Source organism: Rhododendron vialii, chromosome 8a, assembly GCF_030253575.1.
Source record: "Rhododendron vialii isolate Sample 1 chromosome 8a, ASM3025357v1".
NCBI classification, from domain to species: domain Eukaryota; kingdom Viridiplantae; phylum Streptophyta; class Magnoliopsida; order Ericales; family Ericaceae; genus Rhododendron; species Rhododendron vialii.
Window position 1 is genome coordinate 1,582,766 of NC_080564.1, and position 21,526 is coordinate 1,604,291.

The 21,526-nt window shown below is 39.5% G+C and overlaps 3 protein-coding genes across 3 annotated transcripts; 1 reads left to right on the plus strand and 2 right to left on the minus strand.

Moving 5' to 3' along the window:
- The first annotated feature begins 5,551 nt into the window (after positions 1-5,551).
- LOC131298256 (protein PELPK1-like) lies at positions 5,552-6,338 on the plus strand. Its single transcript, XM_058323621.1, has one exon. It carries the CDS (start codon positions 5,691-5,693, stop codon positions 6,117-6,119), a length of 429 nt encoding a protein of 142 aa, XP_058179604.1. The 5' UTR covers positions 5,552-5,690; the 3' UTR covers positions 6,120-6,338.
- Positions 6,339-8,817: 2,479 nt separating this feature from the next.
- On the minus strand, positions 8,818-10,324 carry LOC131298257 (BURP domain-containing protein 3-like). Its single transcript, XM_058323622.1, has 2 exons — positions 9,757-10,324; positions 8,818-9,690 (listed from the first exon to the last, which is right to left on the minus strand). The coding sequence occupies exons 1-2, from the start codon at positions 9,922-9,924 to the stop codon at positions 9,418-9,420; spliced, it is 441 nt and encodes a 146-aa protein (XP_058179605.1). The 5' UTR covers positions 9,925-10,324; the 3' UTR covers positions 8,818-9,417.
- A 4,535-nt stretch (positions 10,325-14,859) lies between these two features.
- LOC131298259 (uncharacterized) lies at positions 14,860-15,523 on the minus strand. Its single transcript, XM_058323623.1, has one exon. It carries the CDS (start codon positions 15,328-15,330, stop codon positions 14,920-14,922), a length of 411 nt encoding a protein of 136 aa, XP_058179606.1. The 5' UTR covers positions 15,331-15,523; the 3' UTR covers positions 14,860-14,919.
- Between the last annotated feature and the right edge of the window lie 6,003 nt (positions 15,524-21,526).

Here is a 21,526-nt window from a genome sequence, read left to right on the forward strand (position 1 = left end):
AGGATAAATTTGGCAGAAACCCAATATTTTCCTTTATGTACAAAAGGGGGAAAAATTTCTCTTCTACTTGTGAAAGAACAGCAAAACCGGAGAAACGAGGAAGAACAAATTTGCCATGGATATCCATTTCATGAATAATATGTTATACAGGGAGATGTAAATGGCACCAGGGCCAGACGGCTATTGTCTTTGCCAATTCCGACGTTGCCAAACATGCCTTCAATTCTGACAACATTTCGTGCAAATATTCCTTCTACCATTCCCACCACAATTCCTGCAACAATTCCTACCACAATACCTGCAACAATTCCGACCACACTTCCTACAGGCTACAACAATGCCGAATATCCGGTGTGGCCCGTGATTCTTTGGTCTGCGATCCTCCTCCGTTGGCTCGCGGGCTTCCTAGTCTTCTTGCTTAGCCCTGCATAGTGAACGCACGACTAAGACCTGGCCGGGATTGCCCGGCAAGGCCCTCCAGCGTGAGGATAAGTATGTGTTTTCAGAGAGGAAAGAAACTAGGGTTTTTCGTAGGGTAGAATGTCCATACCTCTCTAGGGTTACTCCCCCAGTATTTATAGAGCCTTCTTGATTTGCTCTGCAAGTACGGGCATGTGCCTTGCACGGGTTAGGTGACGTCGCCCTGACATCACTGAGTAGATCTGGTAACCGTTTTCGGTCGTGAGCTGGCAATTCCCATGTGCGCTCATCACTATCTTCTGGCATAACCGTTTCGGTCACGTGAGGGAGCACATGACTTAGCGGGTGGCCGAGCCCCACATCAAGCCGAGCCCGATACATGGCCAAGCCCGACGGGTGACCCGTGTGAGGGACATGCTGACAGACAAGCCGAGCCCGATACATGGCCAAGCCCGACGGGTGACCCGTGTGAGGGACATGCTGACAGATCTTTATCACCGACGATGGCCGAGCCCGAACTATCCATGTGGCACGAGCTCAGAATAAAGATCTCGCTGATAGATGAGTCTCGGCCAGTAGCCGAGCCCCAGTTTAAGTACGGTTCGGCGGCCGATAGCAGACGGTAGCGTTTGGTCCGCTACATATCCCATCCGTAGCCCCACCTCCACCCTCCGTATGGTTACATTCCATTCATCTCCATCTATGTTCACTTGTTGAGTGTTTATGGCTTGCCTATGGCCAGCTTGATTATCGCCATTTGCGTGGTGCTTTTTTGAGTTGTACTTTTTTTTGTGGAGTGGATATATTGTGTTGTTTTCATGTATCTTAGCAAGCAAATGCCTCCGGTTGTTGATCACTGCGAAATGATATATTTCATCTTTTGGTCTTGTTTAATTTATTTCGTCTGTTGGTTCCTTTCTATTTGAACTGATCATGACTTCTATTTGTCTTTATTAAGTCTTCATTCATTTCCGAGAGAAATAGACCAACAATGAAAGAATTGAAAAGGGAAGAAATAGACCAAAATCGAAACTAGATTAAGAAGGTAGTTAGAAAGAAGCCGATCAACAACGAGAGAACTGAAAAGGGAAGAGAGAACATATTGCCTTGGACAAGGTGCGAATCTTTGATCTCCCAATCAAGACTGTACACGAAGTGGGTGACTCGCTAGACCCAAGTCCCTCGAAGCCGACGGCTCAATCGAACCACACTAGCCCTAACTCCCTCAATGTTGACAGCTCAATCGACTAGTAAGATTACTCATCGCTCTCCTCACTCCTCATTAGGTGATGCAGAGAGGCGTGTTAAAAAAGGAGATTGGGCAACAAGATCACGACAACTCTTCCTTAAACCTGTTTAGTCTGAGAATATACCCAAGAATAAAGGCAACAACAATCAATTGATTCACACATAATACCCAAAAGTTAGCATAAAAGAGAACACTCTTTATAATTTCATTAATCATCAAAAATTAAATAGCCCTAAGGCTTACAAGCATATAGTAGTAGAACAAGAAAACATATAATATGAAATTGACTCGACCTAAATTAAGAAACTAAATAACTCTATGTTAGTAATCCCAAATTATAAGATTCCCAACAAAATACTAAAACTAAAATAGTAAAATAAAAACTAATAAACTTCTATTTTTTTCCAAAATCTAATCTGCATCATTAGGCAATTTCAACGGATGTATAACAATTCCAATATAAGTTAGGTATTGTCTGTAGTTTAGATTTTTGTGCTAGAATAAGAAGGATTCTTGATGTTAAGATTTTACGATTTGATTTGTTTGTAATTCATATTTTTTGGTAGATCTTACGAGTTGGCCTTTATTTCAGGTTATCTTTGTGACAACGTAATTTTCAGTGATGGGTTTAATAGGTGAAACGAATTCACATATTGTAAGGATTGGATATGTGCTTTGTCGCAAGTTTGGGTTTTGGAAATTTAAATTCAAAGAAAACTGGGATATATAACAAAAGTTCCATTCCATTTGCATCATATACTACTTAACCCCAGTTTTTAAAGACTTTAAATGGATAAGATGAAGAACCTCCTGCGTATCTGGAATCTGGATTAAATTTTTTTTGTTCTGTGTAGTTGGTGAGTTGTAATTTTTTTTTGTGAGTGACATGTTTTGTTAGTTTTTGGATGTTATTAATCCCTTTAGTGCCAGATTTTTTTGAGGTTTGATGTGGGGTTGTTTACGATCCATATATGCCTTGAAATCAGTGCATACAGTGGTACCGGTTGGTATTTACTGTGCAAGTTTGCAATTCAAGAGTTTTTTTAAAATCTAGACCGTTCAAATACATTTGGACGGTCAGAATTACGCACACAACCAACACAACTGTTGTGCAAGTAGCAATTTTGTTTACCATTTTAATTGAACCTATTGGTAAGATTTAAGATTTACAAACTTCCTAATAATGGCTTATGGTTGGGGTTGTGATGTAATAAAAATGCTATAAAAATCGTATGGTGTTGTTACGGAATTTTTTTTTTGGGTATGTAGTTTTTCTTTTTAGAATTGTATTCTCTGTCTGTCGATAGAAAAAACTGTTGTGTCGTTCCTTTGTCACATTAGGTTTGTTATCAACACAAATTCCTACAAAAGCATTTTTTGTTTATTTTGTAACTCTAGATATTATTGGAAATCAGTGAATTGCCCCCCTTGATTGTATCGAATTGGAAGCCTAGGTAGGTACTTATAATCAGTTTTTGTGGAGTAGTCGCTTGATTTGGTATGGCCAAACAACAATATGGTAGGCCAAATTTTTGGTAAGTACTGCCTTTGAGGTAAGGACAAATTCGCTAGAAATAAAAGACATGTAACGGAAAAATAAATGCAACCTCCATTTTAAGGGAACAAAAAATATGTCGGTATGACTTTTTATTGTATTCTAAATAGGCATCCTAAATAGAAGACTTATTTAGGTGCTCATCCGTAGGAGTTTGAATACTTATGTTCACATCCTCAAAATGTATTCTTGGCCTATTATACCCCTAGTGTGTGTATATATATAGCTATTTATTTATAAATATTTTATACCCATTATTATGTTCCCACGATTACAGGGATTGGGTAATCCCAATTGAAGCAAATCTGCCCCTATTTTCAGGTTTCTCTCGCCCATAAAACTCTCTCTGTGGAACCAAATTTTATGCCCACCGCTTCTCTCTCCTCCCTTCGAACAGCCTCTCTCACTCTTTCTCTCTCTCTCTCCATGGACAACAAAATCAACCAAGATTGCATCGGTGATGGTTTGGTTGCTGAAGAAGAACAAAATCAGCGGTGGTATTCCTACGATCCTAGCCCTGTCCAAGCCATACTACTCAAGAAATTGTCGCCAAATATTCTGGTGACATCAGATCGGTTTTTTCATTCCTCCGAGTGAAGTCTGTTCTTCTATTTGTCATCCCGATTACCCGACCTATTTTTTGGCACCAAATTTGACCGTGTAAAGTACTACTCATCCAAAAATCTTGGTGGGGTTTACTCTCTATTTTTTTATGTTTATTCCTTACCTAAATTCCTTGTGCTATATGTTATTTTTCATAATCTGTATGGAAGATCGCTCGGTCATATTTTTTAAATTTCATCATGACTTTAAAAGTTTATTATGCAATACAAGTTAGGGAAGTGCTACAATACACACCCTTTATTTGGGTGTGTATCATATGCACCCTTATTAAAATACACCAAAATGTTATGAATCCCAAAATGTTACGAATCTATTGCTAAAAAGTTACGAACCATATTGTTGAAAAGTTACGAATTTTTAGTATAAAAGTTACGATACGAAATAAAATGTTATGAATGACTGGTCCTACAAGTAATTTTTTATGAGGTGGCACAATATGAACCACACAATAGGTGCATATGGTACACACCTTAAAGGGGTGTGTATTGAAGACTTTCCCTACAAGTTATTATCTTTTTTTGGTTTGTTTGAGTTTAATGGTAGATTGGTACAATTTTTTTGTCGACAGTGCATATAAAAAGGGATTGTTTGAGTTTCAATGCAACATTCTTTTATTCTGAATTGGCAGTAATGGTTTTAACAATTTTTTCATGTTCTTAGTTTTTAAATTGAACTTGTTTTTTGTAATGTACGTAGGTAACAAACTTATCATGTTTGTCGAAATGTTCACATATTGTCATGTTTTTATTTGATCATGTTTTGTTCATCTATCTCGATCGAAACCTACACTTCTCGAAATTTGCCATGTTTTCCAACCTTGTCATGTTTTTAATTGATCTTGTTTTGTTCATCTATCTCGATCAGGTTTTGATCATATTTTTACACATTCGTTTTTGTAAGAGTCATGTTTTCTTTTTAGATTTTAGGAGAATGAAAATATGAAAGAGAAGATTGGGGGAAATTCAAAAGATCAGGTGAGAGAAATGTTTGAAAGAGGAGAGAGAATTGAGATAATTAGAAAAAAGAAAATAGAAAGATTTGAAAAATTAGGAGAAAGAAAGGGTAGTTTAGGATTTAATTCAATTTGAGGATGGAAAGATAAGTATTTAAACACATTAGGATGAACACCTAAATAAGTAGGGTAAAAAGGATGGCTAATTAAGTTCCCCTTTATTTTAACATTTTAGTGTACTTAAAAGGGTAATCGATGGACTTAAATTGGATTCATCGAGTAAGGTTTGCAAATTGACGTCAATTGAGAGGATATCAGGGTCAGCCCTGAGTTAAGGCAAATAAGGTGGCGAACTTAAACCCTCAAATTTTTGCTCAAAACTAAGGCCGCAGATGGGTGTAGGCATAATTTAGCGCTTATATAAAAAATGAGTTAGTTAGTCCTATGGAAAAACTTAGCTTTGCTATTCAATAGGTCGTGGTTCAAGTCCTAGGGGCCTCTCTTTTCTTTTACCATTAGAGTAATTTTTGTCCTCTCAAATTCGTCTTAGACCCTGAGAATCTTAGGGCCAGCACTGGATAATATAAGGTTCGTCCATGCTTGAACTACCTTTAGGCACGGGCATTTGCTAGCTGGTATGTAAACGAGTTTTGTTTTCTTGGTTTAACTGAAGATTTGAAAATGCGTGTTTGGAAGGTAAACAAACAGGATAATTCTCAACACTTTGGCCCAACCACAAGTCATCAAACTCACCTTTAGTCTTTCCTAATCAATCGACTCCTGTACCAAGCTACCAGATCATCCCTTATAAATACACACCCTTATGAAACCTGTTCTATTCATCTCAGCAAAAAATCACATCTCAAACACAACAACATCATCATCGAACAATGGCTGCCTCTAACTTGCTTCTCTCTCTCATCATGGTCCTATCTTTTTCCACTATCCAAACAAGCCTCGGAGCTCGAAACCTACTCCAAACAACAACAACAACGCCTACCATTCCTACAATTCCTGCATTGCCTACAATTCCTGCATTGCCTAAGGTCGTTCTTCCTCCAATGCCGGCTATACCAACCGTGCCCCAAGCCACCCAGCCGCAACCACTGCCGACGATCCCAACAGCGTTGCCGCCACTACCAAGTGCCCAAATCCCGACGGCTTTGCCGAATCCAACACTGCCAACCATTCCCGCGGTTCCTAAGATGACTCTACCGCCATTGCCCTCTACTCCACTTCCAACCATTCCAACGACGTTCCCTTCTATCCCGACCACAATGCCGGCTATTCCTTTATTCTCACCACCTCCATCTAACTAGACCATCCGATCTTTTTTCTACTTTTTACTGTATAATAAAGTCGCTATGGTCTTCGGCGGTTCGAGCTGTCCTTCGATCGATTTGTGTCGCGTTGAGTAGTTTGCAGTACTTTTCCTTTGTTTTTGTTTGATTTTTTTGTGGATTTTGTGAGAGTCATTTCGTATCATCATATGCTATATATACTTTACCTTGTGGAAATGATTACGTCGATTTGTCCTTCGTTTTTTTCCTTACCAACTTAGTACTACTATTTGGTCTAGAATTGAAAGCTTTGATTATCTTATATCAATATGTGCCATATGCAACATAAATCAAAGTTTGAATCATTAATCCCATGATAAAAAACAGTACTTCACAACATATGGGATTGATCATCAGGATTATTCGTGATGCGCTTTATAGCGTGTAAACTGACCGGACACTTGAGTGATCAAACAATGCTTCACGAACATAGTCCCTCCAGTTGAATTCAAGTTCTTATGTGCTTTATTTCTCATTTCTTATTTGCTTTTGCTTCAACCACATGATTGCTATATTGCACAATTTAATGATGATGGACTGCAGAAGAGATCCTGAAAGAAGATGAAGTCTGTTTACTTGGCTTAACCCAAGCTCTTGTCTGGACAACAGACCATGCATCACACTTCCACAAGAGCTTATCAATAAGTTTAATCTGAAGTGATTAATAAATTTTTTTGCGGATAAAAAAAGAAGAAGTTTAATCTGAAGGAATACAAGCGAAAACCCAGCTTTATGCAATTTATAATATTGCTAATAGGGCCAATAAATGAACCAAGTTACTCGTGTTCTCTCGTTAAAAGCTCATTCAAGATCAATATGCCATATAAACAAACTAAGCCTGAACATATTTTTGAAAGGTCAAACAAATCTCAAGCAAACTCGATTGGTTGGGTTGTTCGGCTTAGGATGTATAAGAGTTGAAGGTAATCAAAATTGGCTTGATTAAAGCTCATTTGATATAAGCTGGCCTCATAAAAAAAAAAAAAAAACTAAGCTTGAAAATATTTTTGAAACTTGTTAAGTTTTCAAACCAAACTTGAACAATCAATTGGTCGGCTCGTTGGCTCGTTTATTAACCGTAAATGCTAGTCAGTTTTTTTTTTTTTGAGTAACTAATTCCTAGCCATTTTGATTGACTATTTACATCTCCCTTTAAACATATTATTCATGAAATGAATATCCGTGGCAAATTTGTTCGTTTCTGTGGTTTTGCTGGTTTTTCACAAGTAGAAGAGGAATTTTCCCCCTTTCCGTACATAAAGAAAAATATTTGGTTTCTGCCAAATTAATCCTTCTTTCTAATTCACCCTGGTTTATGAATGAGCCATAATACCAATACTCAAATTCATTCCCTGGAAAGTTATTTTCTTATTGCCCCTTTTTTATCTAGTGCAACCCTCCCAAAAATTAGGACAGAAAAAAGGTCAAGTTTGCAATACATACATGAGAATACTAGAGATAATACTCAATAAACAAGAAACCATAAATAAAAATACTCGTATATATTGAACAGTGAACAGTACCTGCTAAGGTACAACAAAACAAATACAGTGGGACACCACAGGTGGTAAAAATAAAAAAAAAGAGTTCAAGACTCCTCAAGGTAACCACTGAATAAAGACAGGTTCAAACAACCGCCAAGAGCACAGAAATTTATAATACACAATGTATGTGAAAGGAAGGCGAACAGCTGGACTGGTATAGCATAAGGCAGGGGGCCTAGTTAGATGGAGGTGGTGAGTACAAAGGAACTGTGGGCATTGTTGCGGGGATGGTTGGGATCGAAGGAATCGTTGTTGGAATGGATGGCATCGGGGGTAGAGTCACTTTAGGAACTGTGGGCATAGTTGGCAGCGTTGGATTTGGCAACACCGGTGGAATTTGGGCACTTGGCAGTGGTGGCAGCGTTTTTGGAACCGTTGGCATTGTCGTCGGCAGTGGTGTTGGAAGAGTGGCTTGGGGAACCGTTGGCATAGCTGGAAGTGGTGGAAGTGTGACCTTAGGCATTGAAGGAATAGTAGGCAATGTTGGAATTGTAGGCATTGTAGGAATAGTAGGCATAGTAGGATTTGATTGGAGGAGGTGGCGAGCTCCGAGGCTCGTTTGGATGGTGGAAAACGATAGAACCATGATTAGAGATAGAACCAAGGTAGGGTTAAAAGCAGCCATAGTTTGAGGAGATGGAGGTTGGAGGAAGTTTTACTCTGAATTTGGATGAAGAGAACAACATTCATAAGTGAGTATTTATAAGCAACAGAAGTTTGAAAGGTCTGGTTATTTGGCAAGACTTTAGTGAGTTTGGGAGAGAAGTAGTTGGACGAAATGTTGATGGATACTGGTTTGTTCACCTAGATCCCAGACATGATGCACTAAGAACTCATATGTTTTGTTACCGACTATTGACAAATAATGGGGTTCGAAACCTTTTAGGTGCTATCAACTCCTCTGGAACGAGTTCATACGAAGTTTTGCTCTGACTTTAAATGAGGCCCCTGCTATTGAGAACACCTGAGCACCTCCCTTGATATTTGATTATTCCTTCTTGAAAATCCTAAAGGGACCAATAGCTTTTCCACCGATGGAGTACCGTTTGATTCTGAAATCAGAATGAAAAATTAAAGATTGAATCGAACACCTACACATATCAGATTGAGCTGATTTTTCCTGGCCCACTCGGTTTTCTCATTTAAAATTATTGAACGGCTCGGATCGTCCGTGCGGCATCCGGAGTGGGCTTCGCAAGCCCGTCGGTACTCCATCGGTAGAAAAACTATCGGTCCCTATAGTGGGGTTCATTCCTTTTAGATTGTCCACATGCATTAGCCAATATTCAAAACAAAGGGGAAAAAACGAACATTTCAAGTATTGTCGTCAGCATGTATAAGGATGACACTTTGGTTTGCACTAAATCTAGGCTACTTCTAGAAGGATTTCGTGCCACAAGATAATTTTATAAACCTGTTCCTCAGACGTATACTGTATCATACTATATGGTTTTTGGGCGCCACCCACCCAATGTCATTGGGCAACATGTTCCTCAGTTAGCCCATATTGGAGATTAAAAAGTAGTTTATTTTCATTATTTGGAAGGTGAACGAACTAGTGTTTCTCCACACTTTTTCCAACCAAATCTCATCAGACTCACATTGGTCTTGCCCAATCTGTTGATTCTTCTCCTCTCTCTACCTATAAATACCCACTGATACATGTTAGTCTCCACATCTGAGAAAAACTTAGTAAAAACCCCGTACTCCTATCAAACAATGGCTGCCTTTCGTTATAATCTGGTTCTAACTCTGATCTTGGCATCATCACTTTCAAGCATCCACATGACTCTTGCGGCTCGCAGCCTTCTGCAGACAGCAATTCCATCTGTACCTAAAGTCACATTGCCTCCACTGCCCACAATGCCCATTGCCACAGTGCCAGCAGTCCCAACCTTGCCAAAGCCCACATTGCCGTCCGTGCCAACCACCCCTTTGCCGACAATGCCAACAGTCCCAACCTTGCCAAAGCCCACCCCTTTGCCGACAATGCCAACAGTCCCAACCTTGCCAAAGCCCACATTGCCGTCCGTACCAACCACCCCATTGCCGACAGTGCCAACAGTCGCAACCTTGCCAAAGCCCACATTGCCGTCCGTGCCAACCACCCCTTTGCCGACAGTGCCAACAGTCCCAACCTTGCCAAAGCCCACATTGCCGTCTGTGCCAACCACCCAGATTCCAACATTGCCGACCATGCCTACAGTTCCTAAGGTGACTCTACCACCGTTGCCCACCATCCCAACAACAATTCCTTCTTACCCAACCATCCCGACGACTAAGCCAGCAAGTCCTTTCCTCGTACCATCTCCATCTAACTAAGCCACCAGAAACACCATCATCAATCATCTTTATCTACATGGCACACCATATGTTACATATACGAAGGAAGGATTGTTGTAAGGTTTTATAAATTTGCTTGGATTTGTGAAATTTTAGTCCGTTCATATCACTTGTATCATTTCATTGTATCAAAGAGTAATTCCTTGTTTTATGGGTTGAGGTTTTTCAATTTCAATTTATAGATAAGTTGGTTCACTTATATCATTTCATTGCATCTATAAGATTATTTCCTTGTGTACGATTACATTCATACATTTGTCCTTTTTACTTTTGAGTTTCGACTCCTATGTTCTTCCTTCTTTTTGAGTTTAGAAAATGAAGGGAGCTCATTTACACCTATTCATTTTTTCTGAAAAAATGGAGTAAACAAGAAAGAGATGACTTGCTGGGAAATCTTTTTGATTTCCTAAGCCCTTCTGAACGGAAGTGGCATGGGGAACTTAATTCTCATGTCATTTTTCTTTGCCTTAATTTTCCCTTTTCTCTTCCTTTCTCATATGAAATCCAAGAACCAAACACATCTCTAAAGAACCTGGACAGGATTGGTGGTAAAAGGGGGAGTGTCTTTCAGCACGGCAGGTACCCCAGGTCCACTCTCATAGAAGAGAGTGATTCTTTTCTATATGCCGTAGCATGCCCCTCTTCTTTCCCAAAATACGGTTTCTAGTTCTAGCTATGCTGAGAGAATTGATTGTAACTGGAAACTCTAAAACTTCCTCAAGATTTTGCGTAAAATCCCATCCAACTTCTATCAGTGGTTCAAAGTTACAAGTACCATCAACTTTAAAAAAATATCTCAGCAGATATATAATCAGATACTTTCAAAAGTGAAACACAAGTAAAAAAGCACGGATGGAATATAGGCATAACGCAATATAGGCAATGAAAACAAATTTCAATACTCATACCCTAAGAGTTCCATATACAAGCAACATTTATCTGGATGAACAAGCACCAACTTTCCGGCAGCAGCATAGTTCTCAATTTCATTCAAAACGAAGCAAATTCAGTGTGATATCTCAGTTTGATCTGAGAGGGAGAGGATATGTAACTGCTCCTGAAACAGTTGCCTTCATGATGCATGACTGCATGAGATTTGTATTATATCTGAGATGGCAACATGCTGTAGTTACTTTTTATAAAAATCAGGTTATCCTTTTGGAAATTAGAAAATAAATGAAGCTTCGACAAAATATGAAATCAGGTTGTGTCTTGGCTTCCATACGCGTACTTATTTGATGGGCTGTCCTTGGCACCCTTATCTTAGCTCATGTAACATAGTCCCTCCTAACTTCCTGGACTCCACAACTTTCTTCTCCCATCAACTGGGGATTACATTGGTATTGTTATAAATGTAAAATCTACGATGTAATCCCAAGGGTCTCGAACTACGATTTTCCAAATAAAAAACTGCTACCTTTGTTCCCTTTTTTCCTTTTTCTTGTTTGGGAGGACATTCTTTTCTACTTCATCGACTTCTTAATCTCCCAACATGGTTATTTTCATACAGGGTTCAATTGGTTTAGTAACCCGGAAAAAATATGGTGCTATTAGTCAGGTCCTTGATTTTGGCTATTCTTGAAGATTTTTGACATTTGTGTTACAAAACCATAAACAACAACATGATGTGGACATCAAACTCTCATTGGTCTTTCCAAATTGATTTTCTTCGATGGAGTTTTCTCTATAAAGGCCCACTAATACATAATAGTGTCTTCATCTGAGAAAAACTTACAAAGTCAGACCCCTTCTTCAGTTGCTCCTAAAACCTCCTACTCGTATATCAAACAATGGCTGCTTTTCATCAAATTCTGGTTCTTCCTCTGATCCTGGCATTATCCCTTTCAAGCATCCATGTGACCTTGGCGGCCAGACAGCTTATGCAGGCAGGGCCTGCTGCAATTCCTTCTATGCCTAAGGTCACACTGCCTCCACTGTCGGCAGTGCCAACCATTCCCCAAGCCACATTGCCGCCACTACCCACCACCCCTTTGCCTACAATGCCAACAATCCCAACCTTGCCAAAACCCACATTGGCACCTATGCCAACCACCCCTTTGCCTACAATGCCAACAGTCCCAACCTTGCCAAAACCCACATTGCCACCTATGCCAACCACCCAAATTCCGTCATCTTTGCCAAATCCAGCACTGCCCACCATGCCCTCGGTTCCTAAGGTTACTTTACCACCACTGCCAGCTACGACCATTCCTTCAATCCCAACAACTATGCCAGCAATTCTGTTTCTTTCACCACTGCCATCTAACTAAACAATCTTTACGACACCACTGCCACCAATTCATCTTCTCCACATAGAGTATGATGTGTTTACATATATGGAGGAAAGATTGTTGTTATCGAGAGTCTAAATTTTCTTGTATTTGAGAAGCCAGTCTGTTCATGTATTCTGATTTTTTGTTATAAGGAGTGTGAGAGCGTTCAATTTCATTTATTAACAGGTTGTCTCAGTTTGTACCGTTTCATTGTTTATCGTGTGATTCCTAGTATACAAGAAGAATAAGGTGGTCATTTTCACTTTTGAGTTTTGATTTCTCTGTTCTCCTTTCTTTCCATCTCTAGGACTGAAACTTCTGAATGAAACGGGAAATTATGTTGTCATATCAAAACCATCCACAAGCATACAAATTTTCACAATATTCTACAGAAAAACTTTAAGATAACACGTAAAGACGTAGAATCATTGCATATTATACGCGAATCTATAAGTATAATAAAAAGTGAACAAACTTATTGACAGCAAACAAAGCTATATATACGTAAACATGTATACATGGAACGGAAAGCAGTTAATTAAGAACCAGTTTATAAAACATAGAAGCACTATCAAAAAGGATAAAGGATAAAAGCAAAATCATTTATACTTTCACCTTTAAAGCCGATTAAAAGTAAGAAAACTGTGGTGCTGCGTTTTCTCCGGTGGAACCTTGAGAGGGAATGCGGTTGAGTTAGCGTGCTTTGGTTATAGCCTGCACAAGAAGCACCCGCATTAATACCCAAACCCGGGTGTTTGAAGGTCCGGGATGGGCACTCCGACGGTTTAGTCAGTCCTGGAAAAAATGATGATAATCTCGTAGGTTTTAGGTCTTTCTGCCTCCCTCTCACCTTTGTTATCCCTACCCCTTATATAGACCAAGGAAGTATGGGAATCAACCCACGTCCGGGTATCACGCGCCGCCTATTGCGCCCCCAAATCAGGTCAAAGATATGGGTTTCCAAAAACGGTCTCCATGATTCGCTCCTGCAGTTTTAGGTAGCGATATAGCGCCACCTGTCGCCCCTATCAAACACTTCCTGACTTTCTCCACGTCAGGGAACAGGGGCGGTTCGGTGGCTGGGGGCTCTGCCGATCGCATCACTCCAGCTGCAGTCCTGTTCCACATGCTAGGTTCGGCAATAATCCGCCGAACATAGCACGCGCCGTATGGTCCGTTTAATGGATTGGGTCCGGCTGATGGATATCTCAAGGTATGCACCGAACTCCATTCACCGATCCATATTGGGTTTGGCACGCCATCACCAAACCCAATTCGTGACCCATAATCCGATTCTTCCGTGGGTAAGCCCTGTTCCACACTCCGGGTCTGGCAATAATCCGCCGAACATAGCACATGCCGTCCCGTCCGTTTAATGAGCTAGGTTCGGCTGATGGATATCTCAAGGCATGTGCCGAACCCCATTCACCGAGCCATATCCGCCACAAAAACAATTCAGTTTGGTTCTATGCTGTTGTTGGAAGATAATTCCATGACAAACCTTTGATTACTTTGAACCAAAACCTACTTGGCTAATTGAGAAATAGCCCAAACCAGATGTTTTAGACTTGTCCGGATTGGAAACACTAAAACTCGTTCCAAATTTTGCCAGTGAAATGTCATCAAACCTCAAAACGGTTGGTCAAAATTACAAGTATGAAGTACTCTTCAATCATTCAAAAACAAATAGAACAATCAAATTAAGAAACAGAGTTAGATAGCTTTGTCAAAAATAAGTTACTGCACCAATGGATTGAATTCAAGATAGTTAATATGCGTAAACAACTTAATGTAAACAAGATCCCGACATAACATAATGTAAACATGATGCAAAATGCTACATGCATGGACTTTCATGCACAAATCCGAATATATCAGTGTTTGGAACCGTCTGATGCACATAGGCCTCTCATTCTATTTCAAGGCCCACGTGCATCGAACAATTTGGACACTTCTGTGCACGAGTTAGTTGTAGATCAATTCTTTTTCTAATCTCTAGATGCACAATTCCCGAGAAGCACTACTGATGACTTGAGTGGGCCAGATCTGTAGCATTCTGAGTTCATTGGCGCGTTCATGTTTGGTCAGCACATCCGTTCGTCTGGGTAATTTGTTGGTTTTTGCCTTCCACTAGCACTCTACCCCGGGAAAAAAATATGGAACTTTTAGTTGGGTCATTGCTACTAGATCACAAAGACGTTAGTTTTCACTTGATTTTGGCTGTCCTTCCTATTTTTTTCCCAAGAAAACCAACACCAATCCATGAAGAAGTTCCATACTTCCATGCACATAAACTGTGATTTTTGGTCCCACACCCACCCACACATGCCATTGGACAAGATTGTTCCACACTTCCACTGAAAGCCACCATTGTAGATTAACTACATCATTTGGACGAGTCAAAACTAAGGAAGGTGAACGAACCAGTGTTTCTCCACACTTGGTCCAACCACATCTCATCAATCTTCTATTAGTCTTTCGAAATCTGTTGATTCTTACCTTCAGTTTCCTCATAAATACCGACTAATATTGTTAATCTCTTCATTAACTTGGGAACCGCAGCCTCTTTAGCCAACCTCCCAAAGCCTTCTACACCTATCGAGCAATGGCTGCTTTTCATCACGATTTAATTCTGCCTCTGATCTTGGCATTATCACTTTCAAGCATCCACATGACCCTTGCGGCCCGCCAGCTTCTGCAGACACTGCCTTCTATCCCTAAACTCACAATGCCTCCAATGCCGGTGATGCCAACTATTCCCCAAGCCGCATTGCCGCCTCTACCGACCACACCTTTGCCAACGATGCCAACTGTTCCCCAAGCCACATTGCCACCACTACCGTCCACCCCTTTGCAGACGGTCCCAACCTTGCCAAAGCCCACGATGCCGCCTATTCCAACAACCCAAATTCCGTCGACTCTGCCAAATCCAACATTGCCAACCATGCCTACAGCTCCTAAGATGACTCTCCCACCGATGCCAGCCACTTCGCTGCCCACCATCCCAGCAATTCCCTCTATCCCGTCCATTCCAATGACTATGCCAGCTATTCCTTTCCTCTCCCCACCACCATCTAACTAATCCTTTGAAACACAATATGGTTGGAGCACTATTATTACAGATTCTCTAGTTTGAATGGATTTTGTGAAGTTTGAGGCAGTTCTTATGTATTTGTTGTTTTAAATATGGAATCACTTTGTACTGTTTCAGAGTATATGGGAGTACTTTCTTGTGTTTTGCATGAATATACGTTTGTAATTTTCCACTCTTGGGTTTCGAATCCTCTGTTCTCACTTTTTCTATATTCCGAACATGAAGACATTAATACATCGGTTTTCTGTCAGCGACCAAACAATAATAAAATAAAAAAAATTCTGCAAAAATCTTATTCATTTACTCATCCCTTCCAAACAAACGTAAAGCATGGACATATACAGATCTACTGATTGAAATCGAATAAAAATACAATATGGTTTGGTGGTCCAATGCAGTTCTTAATGCTAAAATCTGAGAATTTAAGAGATTGCTTTTGTTTAAAGCAGACAAGGATTCTTAAGTACTTGGAACCGGAAACCTTTTATTTAAACAAATCAGGCCAATCCTAAACAGTTTACCAGTACAACAGATTCTTGAATACTCCTAGGAAAAATTCACCGAGGATTTTAGATTGTCGCTTCAAGTTTCAATATGCAGTGAGAGCACATGGAAGCCCTAAATTTTGCTCCAACTTTTGCCAATCAAACTCCTGTTTATTAAAAACTTAAAACTAAGTTTCCTTCAACCATTCAAGAACACAAAGCTCAGTCATATTAGAACCGCAAGTAGATAGCTTTATAAGTTTTCGTTAAGTTGCTACGCCAATGGATCGAATTATGTATATAACTAAAAGTTGCAACATAGTCAATGTAAGCAGAATTCAGTGTAAATTGGTTTAACTGAGGGGTTCAAAATACAGAAGAAGGATTTAGCAGGACGGACAAGCTCCCTCTTCATAACATATTTCTTCATTTAAACAAGCAAATCCAGCTAACTTTTGTTTGACAAAGTAACCTTAAAATCCAGGGAACTAATAATCTTTCTCTCTCAGCTTCGTAACTAGGACTCCACATTCTTGTGTTTTCCAATCGTAGCATGCTCCCAAGTTTCAAAAACAAATCTTCCATGTAATGTCTAGGTTCATAGAGTAAATGTGTATAACAGAACGATTACTCCAATATGACCACACAAAAAAAACACACACACATACACACATTCTTTTTTAGGTCAAATGCTTAATCTGACAACATTGCTATTTCAATTCGATTAGTTCCGACAAAAAAAAAAAAAAAAATGCAGAGCTCTAAGTTGAGTCAATCTTATAGGACAACCACCCAAAGGAGTTGGTCCGGTGATCAAAGCCTGTGACTTAGGGATTTGCTCCCGCTCCTAAGATTTCAAGTTTCGAAACTTCTCACGTGCTATCAACTCCTTTGGGGCCAGGCCGTACGGCGTAACGGAGTTTTGCTCCAACTTTAATTGAGCTCCCTATAAATGGGAGATGGAATTGGGCCCTAATAATTAGTTGATGTGTGCGTAAGCTAGCCCGAACACCTGAATTATCAAAAAAAAATGCTATAGGACAACAATGATTTTATGTTGCACTTGATTTTGTCTTGTTTTGTGCTAGAAAACCATCACCAAGTACGTGGTTTTCCTTGCATAGTTGCATATAAAATATGATTAGGTCCCACTCAATGTCATTGGCAACAACATAACACGTTGCATGGCCAGCGAGAATTGTAGGTTACCATCATTTGCAAGGGTCAAAATTTGGAAGGTGAACGAACAAATGTTTCAACCACATCTCATCAAACTCTCATTGGTCTTTCCAAATCTGTTCAATCTCCTCATTAAGTTTTTCTATAAATACTCACTAGAACATGTTAGTCTCTTCATCTGAGAAAAACATACGAAGTTAACACCCCTTCTTCGGTATCTCCTAAAACCTCAAACAATGGCAGTTTTTCATCAAATTCTGGTTGTTCCTCTGATCCTAGCCTTATCCCTTTCAAGTATCCATTTGACCTTGGCGGCCCGGCAGCTTATGCAGGCAGGGCCTGCTGCAATTCCATCTATGCCTAAACTACCTCCACTGCCGGCAATGCCAACCATTCCCCAAGCCACATTGCCACCACTACCCACCACTCCTTTGCCTACAATACCAACGGTCCCAACCTTGCCAAAACCCACATTGCCACCTATGCCAACCACCCCTTTGCCTACAATGCCAACAGTCCCAACCTTGCCAAAACCCACCTTGCCGCCGATGCCAACTATGCCTTCAGTTCCAAAGATGACTCTCCCGCCGCTGCCAGCCACTTCACTGCCCACCATCCCAACTACAATTCCTTCTATCCCAACCTTTCCAACCACTATGCCAGCAATTCCTTTTCTCTCGCCACCACCATCTAACTAAGTCTCTGAGACACCACCCACATCGTTCATCATTATCATTATAGATTCTAAATTTGCTTGTATTGTGCCATTACGGTCAGTTCTTGCGTTCTATTTTTTATTTTATTTTATTTTGTCTTTTTTAAGGAGTCTGAGTTTTCCAATTTTTTATACATGTGTGGTCAGGTTGTACCGTTTTCTTGTATCTACTGAGATTGTTGCTTCTTGTTTAATACATAATACGTTTGTCTTCTTTAAAGGTTTTGCTTTCTCTGCCCCCTACAATCCAAATCTTTGTAGCTTTACCTTATGCTAAGGTTAGATTCTAGACTTGCTAAGTGAAAGTGAAAAAAAAAATGGAAAAAAAGAATTATGTTTTACACTGTTATAACCTTTTTTCTCCAGATACCCAAACAATAAAATAGTAGAATGTCAAGACATGGTTTCTATTTTCTCCTCATTTTCTTAACCCAGCCCAACAAAAGCAAGAAAATACAAACAAAGAAAGCAGGAACAAGACCAAAACAACAACTAGGACATAGTTGGAAATTCGTGATGGACGAAATACACTTAAACAAGTAGGAGAGATGCGAGGGAGGAGATAACACACAATTTGTTGATAAAATACTTCAAACAATCTTTATCACACTTGATTACTTCTAGTGCTTCATCCACTCTACTCAACCTCACTCTTTCTAATCACTTTCTCTCTACTTTCCATCACACATTGGCCACACCTTAGAATCACTGGAGTACATAGTTTATATAGACTCCAAGTTACATGAACCTAGCCAAGTACACAAACTTCTAGATGACTCTTGGATAGGCCTGTCAATGGACCGGATTCGATCCGGATCCGATCCGAAAAATCCGATCCGATCCGGATCCGAATCCGATAATATCGATCCGATAATCCGATAATCCGGATCCGGTAATTCAATACGGATCCGGGTCGGATCCGGGTCGGATCGGATTAAATCCGTTATCAATCCGAATCCGAACTTTATTTTTTTTTTAAATTTTAATTTTTTTTAAAAAAATAGTAAAATTTTTATTTTGAAAAAAAAAATGTTTAAGAAGTTGTATTTTTATTTTTATTTTTTATTTTAAATTTTTTAATTTTTTTTTCTGAAAATAATTTTTTTTTGAAAAAAAAATTGTATTTTTTTGAAAAAAATATTTTTTTTTGGCTAAAATTTTTGAAGTAAAAAAAGTTTCCGGATCGGATTCGGATTTTCGGATCGGATCCGGATTTTTCGGATTCGGATCCGGATTCTCACTATCGGATTTGAGTCTTATCGGATCCGGATCGGATTGTGTCTTATCGGATTCGGATCCGGATCCGGATCTGTCGGATCCGGATCGGATCCGGCCCATTGACAGGCCTACTCTTGGATATATACCATAATTAATTCTAAATTATTTTCAATTAGACTCTTCAACTACATACATGAACCACACCATTCATGTATCATGCATCTTCACGATTTCCTAGAATATCTAGTTATCTAAAATCAAGTTTACTTTTCCAACACAAACTAGGTAGCAGGAATAGCATACCTACTAATACTGCTACCAAAACATCACAGACCTAAAACAAAGGAAGAACACAACCAGACAAAACCAAGACCCAGCAAAGCTTTTGCTTGATACATTCCAAACCACACATAAATGTTGGTTGGCAGGAGAGTTCTTAATGTTCCTCCAAGAGCTGATACAGTATCTTAACTCAGAGGAGTTCTTAATGTTTCCTAAATCTTTCTTTCCCTACTTTCACGACCAAGACCCAGCAAAGATCTTCTAGTTTCACGCTACTAAGTAACACCTTCGTATAAATAAATCCCTACCCACAACCTTCCTAAACACATGCTCCATTACTTTGTTCTCCAATGGGATGTTTCCATCCCAGTTTGAGTTATCAAATCTTCCGTTCAATCTTACGGGTCTCACTAAGCAAACTGGAATAATCCAACAATTACTGAGATGCTACGAACACCTCAGCACTCTTTCTGCATTTGAGATCAAATACTAATATCACAACATGGTTACTTTGATTGGATTAGTACCCCAACAGAAACTCGGAGCTCTCAGTAGTCATTATTAACTTCATAGGAGTACTAGACAACAAAGATGATAAGGAACCTGGACAGGAGGTATCCCAGGTCCATGAAGAACATGCCACTCTCATAGAAGAGAGTGATTAATTCTTTTGTATATTCCGTAGCATGCCCCTCTTCTTTCCCAAAATAAGGTTTCTAGTTCTAGCTATGCTGAGAATTTATTAATTGTAACTGGAAACTATAAAACTTCCTCAAGATTTTGCGTAAAATCCCATCCAACTTCTATCGGTTGTCGTCGTTCAAAGTTATTTGTGTGCATTTATAGGTTGATGAGATGTCGTTGGGGTGGATTCTTGCTAAACTCTGGTTTTTGTTCAACTCCCGTACTTTTGTTACGAAAATGCGAGCCCGAAGGTTAAACCAAACAGAGGAATTTATCATTTATGGGCCAGCACCTAACAGTCTTAGTTAGGATGGATTGAGTATGCCACGAGCGGATTAAAAAAAAAAGAAAAAAAGAAAGCTACAAGTTAGTTAATCTCATGGCCATATTTTAACGAACAATTCCTTAGTATTGGATAGATCGCAATATTGGTATGCGCACGTAGTTGTAATAGCTCGTACCAATATTGAGGATACAAATAATACAAGTTATTCATGTCTTTAACACGTTAGTTATTTATTTATTTATATGAATTGGTGGTTAACAATCTAATAACGAGATTATAAAAGAAGAGGGAATGAATGAGGCCGACCAACTAAGGTGAATGAAATCGCCAACCAACCAAGGTGAATGAAATCGTAGACAACCCTTCGTAATTGTTACGCTTATTGCTCCACGGGTACAGTTATTTAGGGATACCTTCTTTTGTTCTAAGAGCATCTGCACGTGACTCTTTACACTAAAGTAAAGAAAAATGAGAAAATGGACAAAAAAATGCCCTGCACTAGCCTCTCTTCCTTCCTCTTTTCTTTGCAAAATAAATAATTTTGCTACAGTGACTCTTTGTTTTAAAGAGTCACTATTCACCCTTTTAACTACTCCCTCCGTCCCTTTTTAAGTGTCCTGCTTCGTAACTCCAACTTATTAAAAAGACATCATCATTACACCTTTCACATCAACTTTTTCCTCCACTTTCCCTACTTACCCATCATCATTACACTTTTACTCACTAACTTTTCAAAATAAAATCTACTTTTAGGGATAAAATAGACAATACACCAATTTTTACCCCCCTAACTTTACAAAATGGACACTTATTAAGGGACAGCCCAAAATGGAATACTGGACACAAAAAAAGGGACGGAGGGAGTATTAATTGAGTAGAGAAATGTAAGAATAAATGAAGGAAATATAAAAGTATGAATATTTAATTGAGTAGAGAGTGAGAGTAAAGAGTCTGATGTATTAGACATTTTAAAAGTGAATAGCTAAAGTAATAAAGTGGGTTTTTAAGGTGTACTTTGGTCCAAAATTTAAAGAGACTGATGCGGATGCTCTAAGTCTGAACATTTTTAACTCACTTGCGACAAGATAACGAGCCACATCAGACCAAGTGGCATTGCCGGTGTGGCCACGTCATACCTATGTACGTTGCGCTTGGCAATCATAAAATGCATGAAGCGACGTCAGACCGCCAAGCAGTTATTTGGGGCATCATGGGGGGCACGAGCTAACTTGTAGGCTAAGACAAGTGTTTTCCTTGATAAAATAAAGGTCCATACCCTAAAG

Excerpts from the sequence above, each read along its gene's own strand:
- LOC131298256 (XM_058323621.1), top strand. The coding sequence starts at position 5,691 with ATGGCTGCCTCTAACTTGCTTCTCTCTCTCATCATGGTCCTATCTTTT.
- LOC131298257 (XM_058323622.1), bottom strand. The coding sequence starts at position 9,924 with ATGGTGGGCAACGGTGGTAGAGTCACCTTAGGAACTGTAGGCATGGTC. Across the intron at positions 9,691-9,756 it reads GCAATGTGGGCTTTGGCAAG|GTTGGGACTGTTGGCATTGT; the intron begins GTTGCGACTGTT and ends GGCTTTGGCAAG.
- LOC131298259 (XM_058323623.1), bottom strand. The coding sequence starts at position 15,330 with ATGGACGGGATAGAGGGAATTGCTGGGATGGTGGGCAGCGAAGTGGCT.